The sequence below is a fragment of the Aspergillus uvarum genome, assembly GCF_003184745.1.
Source record: "Aspergillus uvarum CBS 121591 unplaced genomic scaffold BO82scaffold_148, whole genome shotgun sequence".
NCBI lineage: Eukaryota > Fungi > Ascomycota > Eurotiomycetes > Eurotiales > Aspergillaceae > Aspergillus > Aspergillus uvarum.
Genome location: NW_020291445.1, coordinates 1 through 6,320, shown reverse-complemented (window position 1 = coordinate 6,320; position 6,320 = coordinate 1). Strand labels below are relative to the sequence as shown.

The 6,320-nt window shown below is 52.4% G+C and overlaps 2 protein-coding genes across 2 annotated transcripts; both read left to right on the top strand.

The window, feature by feature from the left end:
- Positions 1 to 279: 279 nt before the first annotated feature.
- BO82DRAFT_298985 (putative C2H2 transcription factor) lies at positions 280 to 1,914 on the top strand (the record flags this gene model as incomplete). The annotated part of the gene is made up of 2 exons (XM_025632008.1): positions 280 to 973; positions 1,046 to 1,914. The coding sequence occupies 2 exons, from the start codon at positions 280 to 282 to the stop codon at positions 1,912 to 1,914; spliced, it is 1,563 nt and encodes a 520-aa protein (XP_025485530.1).
- Positions 1,915 to 4,159: 2,245 nt separating this feature from the next.
- BO82DRAFT_36944 (uncharacterized protein) lies at positions 4,160 to 5,222 on the top strand. The gene has a single exon (XM_025637166.1). It carries the CDS (start codon positions 4,466 to 4,468, stop codon positions 5,075 to 5,077), a length of 612 nt encoding a protein of 203 aa, XP_025485529.1. The 5' UTR covers positions 4,160 to 4,465; the 3' UTR covers positions 5,078 to 5,222.
- Positions 5,223 to 6,320: the final 1,098 nt, after the last annotated feature.

The following is a 6,320-nucleotide window of genomic DNA, read 5'->3' as shown; positions in this document are numbered from 1 at the left end:
GGTGACATTGGCAAAAGCTTTTCGCATCCTTCAAGCTTCGCCTTTTGATCGCAACACAATTGCAGAAAGGTCCTAGTCTCCGTTCTGCGATCAATGATCAAGATACCGTGAAATCCTTGTTCGCGAGTCCTAAACCCCATTCCCTTCACTTCCACCCTCACCCCTCCTGTTTGACACTCTCCCCGCGTCACGATGGATCCCAGATCTCATCCGTCACGGCCCCCATCCGCCAGCCTGCCCCAGGGCTCCACGCCTCTTTCCTCGACACCTATCTCAAGCATGCCAATGCCTCAGTACGCCATGCAGCATCAGTACCCGGTGTCCCAGCCGCATACTCTTCCCCCGCTCCAGCCTCATCACTCCCAGTCTCCTGCCCCTCATTCCTACATGGGTCAGCCTTACCGGCCGGATCTCTCGAGATATCCCGCGTCAACCCACGATGTCTACGCGACCTCCGCGGCTCCTATCATGCCTCATACGACCGTGGGCAGCTTGCCTCCGTCCTCGTTCCTCTCCCATCCCAATCCGCAGGCCCAACACCAGCCGTCGCAACCTTACCCTCCTCCGCACAGCGTGCTCCCTCCCGCGTCGAGTGCTCAGTCCTATCCTCAGCCGATTGCGCCGGCCCCGCCGCGTGACCGTCGCTCAGACTACTCCGCACTTCCGTCGGGTGCTTTCAGCTACTCGGATCCCAAGGGCTCGCCTTGGATGAACCAGGATCCCGTGGCAGGCCCGAATGGCGCTGCGCCTTATGCTGCGAAGGAGCCTCCTCGTACCCAGGTTGTTGGCTCTCAGGGCCGTCGTGGTATCCTCCCGAGCGTTCCGGGACGCGCGACTCCGGTCCCCAACGGCGTCAATGGAACTGCCAAGAACACCACAATTCCCGCCAAGGATGCAGATGGAAAATTCCCATGCCCGCACTGCAATAAGACATATCTCCATGCCAAGCACTTGAAGCGTCATTTGCTCAGACGTAAGTTGATTTACAGCCGGTGAGAGTTGCATTGCAAGTTGTATCGCGCTAACAGGCATATGTGTGTTACAGACACGGGTGATCGTCCTTACATGTGTGTTCTTTGCAAAGACACTTTCTCCCGCAGTGATATCCTGAAGCGCCACTTCCAGAAGTGCTCGTTGAGACGTGGTAACCCCACGGGAGCGACTCACTTGTCGCATCCCCAGGCGCATCTGAAGAGATCCCAAGCTGCGGCCAATGCTGTTAAGCCTGTTCAGGAGGAAGTCAACAACTCCATTCCGCCTCCCAACGGTATCCCCGGTGCGACGTATGCTGAGGGGCCTGTGAACGGTAATGGCATGGCTCCCGCCCGTCCAGGTTACACGGAACAGCAGCCTTTGGGTTTCTCCATGTCGTCTGTGAATGGGATGAACCGCGGCCCTCCCGAGGACGCTTATCCTGCTGGTCAGCCTCAACAGAGAGGTCCCTGGCTTGCTGCTCCTAAGCAGAGCCCGTACATGGTTCAGCCCGGCGCTGATGCCTCTGGCCAACAACTGAACGTTGACCGTCCTCCCCTTGAGCAGGTAAAGCCCCCGGTTATTCAAGATCCTAAGCGCCCTGTCATGCCTGGCCCCACTCCCAATCATGCTGGCGAAATTGACTGGACTTCGATGTTTCAGCCCGGAGGTTCCGACGGTTACATCAACCAGGTCTTCCCTCAGCAGACCATGGCCGCCGGCCAGGAGCCAATTCACGCTCACGTTGACGCCGAACGCAAGTACTACCCCACCACCACCGGCCCAGGTCCCCAAGAAAGTGGCATGAACGGACTTTATCTGGCTTCAACTATGAGCGGCGACGGTAAGTTGAAAGGACACCCAGTAGAGTTCAGTTCGATGCTAACTCACCTGTCATCTAGGCACCGTTCAGCCCGCCCGCCAATAGTCGCGAGTAAATGAGGGTGGATGTCTGTATCTTGACCACGCTGAACCCAACAACATGCAATTGGCGCGAAGGAGTTTTTTATTCAGACTCGAATCCAAATATTACACTACCTCCCATCGGTGGGATTACGTGTCATACGACGTTACGCATTCAAGATCTAAGGACATGTGCAGTGGTACTGGATCTTAAATTGCGGATGCTTGTGCATATACGACTCTTTTCCGGACCTATTCAACGTCTCTGATCCTCGATTTCAGTTCAATATTCCCGAATCACTTCAGATGTTCGGATTATGTCTTCTATGGATCGAACGGAAAGCCTTTTTGACTTGCGAACGAGACAGAAATGATAGAAAAAAAAAACAGGGGGAATTATCCGATTGGTGAAACAAAAGTTAGACAAAAAAAAAGAAGCAACGACGATAGAAAAAAGTGGGTGTCGACCAGGCCCAAGATTTTCGCGCAGTGCGCATCGGCGTGGTCGGATTGTTCAGCGTCCAAATCTCTTATTGTGATGAAAACATTTTCTTTCTGCAGGTATTGTGATTCAAACTTCCTGCGATGAAATACTCAGTGTCAGCATTTCTACGGCGAGTGCAGCTTTGCGGTGGTTCAGGATTTGTTTTTTCTTCTTGTTTTCCTGCTTTCCTCTTCCATCCATTATGAGTGATTTTGATGGGATGGTGTGGTTTTATCTGGCGTCCAATCATAGACTTGGGCATGTGTTTCTATGCGAGTGTGCTTTTTTTTTTTCTCTCTTCTTTCCCTTTGTCACCGTTCATGTGGAACGAGATCAAAAGAGTTCGAGTGGAAGGCTTCTTTCTGTCGATGCATCACCTTGATTTGCATGGTCCATTCTCGCGGATTCTCTTTCCAGTTGCATCAAGAAAAAGAGTGTGCTTGGCCTCTGTTTGCATAATCATCACGGCCGTTTTTCAATTTTTCATGTCAGCTCCCCCAGTCCACCCTGTATGTAGAGCCGATGTGTCCCTTGATAGGGTATGCACGTTCGGACTGGGGCTGCCAAGGTGTTTCCATACACGTCCTCGCCCATACAAAGTCATCTTCGAATGCTTCTCCATCCTCGTGTCTTTGTCAGGTCTGTTGCGTATGGCCTGTTTATTTCTCTTTCTCTCCCCTATTCTCTGTGACTTACATTGTCATCTGGGGTGTGGGCCGGGGTTACCTGTGGAATCCGACTGCTGCCGAAGGAAGACCGGCTAGCTGTGTTGGCGCTTCTTGAGGCCTGGTTCGGTTGAATTGCCTGGATGCTTATCCCTGGCCAACCCCTGCCTGGAGTTGCGACGATTATTCTATCTTGCCGTGTTCTCCATTTCCAGTTCCTTGATCCAGAAAGAATTGTCATCATACAAAATGTGCTAGCATTACCTTACAGAAGGAATAATAATGTTTCCCATGCTCATTTTGCTCATTTCAGGTCATCCGTTGACGTGTGTAATGTGTATCAGTCGGATGCTACGAGGAAGATCTCCGAGGTAGACCGGTGAAAGAAGGCAGGAAGAGTAGCCATGCCATGTGGCCTGGGGTGATGCGAGGGAGTGACAGACAGGTGATTCATTTAGTGGCCCGACCGAAGCCGAAGAGCCATCAAGGAAAGGCAGGTAGTAACCTATACCTATTGTACTGTACATGCAGTACTCCCGTACTATTCGTACTAATAAGGTAATCATCCCTTTGGTCCGGAGGAGGGGAACATCCCGGGATTTTCCTACCCCCTCGAACCCTTGATAGATGGAGGAGAACGAAAGTGTGGAGAGACAGAGTGGGGAAGGATCTCAGGACACTAAGTATCCATGATGGTATAGTAATAGGTAACTTTACTAATACTGCATTGTACAATAGATACATATCTTTTCCCCCACCAACTTGATCCTCGATTATCCACAACATCAAGTAGACCTCGGATACAGTAAGATTTACACCACACAGCATGTCCTCTTGTATTAAGTTGACTCTCGACGTCACCGCCTGCCCCGGATCGTGGATTGGTATTTGCCCGTCGTGATTGGCCGCCGCCCACGGGACGCTCCGGAGGACTGCGACTCTTGCCTTTCCTTCCCCCCCCCCCAAAACCTCCCCCCATCATCCATCCATCATCCTTCCTTTCTCTTTTCCATCATTTTTGACCCAACTCTTTTGCAAGGATTCTTACATGCTGTCTCCTCTTCCATCTCGTGTTGATGTCCGACATTTAACCGCCTGATTACGCTCTGTCTTTCTATCAGTCCCGTTAGACCCCAATCTAGATTCGACTCCTCCGCAACTCCGCGGCTACCCACAACTCCGAACTCCACCGATCTCCGCTACATCCACCACTTCCCCTCACAGGAGATTTATAGATATACGCGAGAAAGCCAAGCCCCGCTTCGCAGCACTCGGATCAGCATCAGTATCCTCCTATCCATCTCCTTCCACTCCTGGGACATCCAATACGTGACCGGTGGTTCGAGTCCACCGACTAGCCTAGCCTACCTCTACCGACCCCTCGATCCAACCTCAACTACTCCTCATATATTATCCCTCGCCTCCCTTCCCAGCCATCACAATGTCCACGAACAGACCGTTCCTGGCCAACTTCCTCGCGGCCTTCCGAGCGCAGTCTACATACAAAGCCTCCACCGCCGGCACTCAATCCACATCAGCCTCGATATCCTCTGCCCAGATCTCCCAGAGTGCTGCTCGAGCAATCGCCACGAAAGCCAGCAGCAACTCCGAAGCGTCCTCCGCATCTTCATCTACAACACACCATTACCACCATCACTCGACTTCCTCATCTTCACACTCTCGCCCGCACTCCCACCACCGCGGCCCCCTGGCCCCTGGCCAAGGCCAGGAGCAATCCAGCCCCGCATCCCCGCCCCCGTCATCAGCCGCGACTCCACCCCAAGCCGCCGGCGGCGCATCGTCTCCCCCACCGACCCCGGCCGCCTCGAACCCCATCCCCATCACCAACAGCCATGTCCGTCAACGGCGCGGCAGTGACAGCTCCAGCGGCTCGGGCGGGTTCCGCGACGCCCTGGGTCCCGAGAAATGGTACATCGGCGGCCGGACGCCCGGCGGCGAAGAGAGGTTCTATCGATTAGGCATGGTCACCAAGGGAGGGGGTCGCCTTGGAGGAAGCGGCCGGGTGGGGAGTATCGATCAGCTAAGTCTTTGATCACGACTCCCGCAGAGAGGGTACTCTTCTCTCTGCTTTTCTTTTCGGTGACTGGCCTTGGGGCCACCGGGAATTGCTTGTGCAAACCATATTCCGATTTTGTGAATTTTCCTACTTTGATATACCTTCGGCGTCAGAAGTTTATCCAGGAATGGAAAGGGGCTTATGGGGCTGGCGTTGCTGTATGGCGTTTGGGCTTAAAAAAGAACTTGCCTTATTTTAGGTATCGGGTTGTCTTTCCTCATCGAGAGTGATTGGACTTTGCGCAGATTGACAATTGGGGTTGGTATTACAATCCTGCCCAATTTGCGAGTTTGTCTCTGCGTAGTGATTGGGGGCGTTGGAGACAGATATAGGGGGTGGAACTCAGATATATGTACATGAACGACTTTCTCCTCTCTCTCTCTCTCTCTCTTGTGCAGCTTGCTGTGGTGTCTATCTCATTGCCTGTGTCCCACATAAGATTTCGGCAATGGAACAAGGCAATGGGTTAAATCATAGCAGTCGTTGTTCGTGCCAGACTGCTTCGTTGAAAGAGGGCAGAATAGCAGGAATCAAGACCCGAGAGAGAGACCGAAGACCGAGTTCATCGGAAAGCGGGAGGTTCAATAGACCTGGGCCTGCTTGGAGTAGGTAGAGCTGAGTTAGTGTGTCCACAAACACGTACTTTTAGTTAAGTGTTTTACAATTTACAAGGACCTATCCCTCCGGGATGTGTGAACAAAAGGAAGGGAATTGTGTAGTATACACTCAAGTCCGGTCCTAAAGTACTGTACACTTTCAACAAGGTTGAAGAGAACACACGGTTACCTAGACTATATTGACTAGTATCTGTATATGACCTGTACTTACGTTCTCTTTTTTTTTTCTCTACTGTTACAGCTAAGACTAGTTGTGTTTAGCTTTGAAAGGTTTGGAAGAAACTACAGTTACCTAGAAGCTAGCCTAAGATCCGTAGATACACAGCGACCTCCACCGTTAACCACTGTATACACCAAAGCGCCGGATGACTGTACTGTATAACGGCCTGCGAAGGGTGTAAACCACCGAGTTGCGCCTCCGTCCCTAAAAAGGTAGGTAATAGCTACAGGACACTGCAGTACTCCAGGCTGACATGGGTACGGTACATAAGCTTCTAGCGCACTTCAATCCCCCCCCAACAACGCCGCCCGCTCATCCACCCCCCTCCTCGTCTGCCTCTTCTGCCCCCAAGCACACGCCCTCCCCAGCCAAGACAAACCCA

What these genes read in the sequence shown, in the direction of transcription:
- BO82DRAFT_36944 (XM_025637166.1), top strand. Translation starts at nt 4,466, where the DNA reads ATGTCCACGAACAGACCGTTCCTGGCCAACTTCCTCGCGGCCTTCCGA.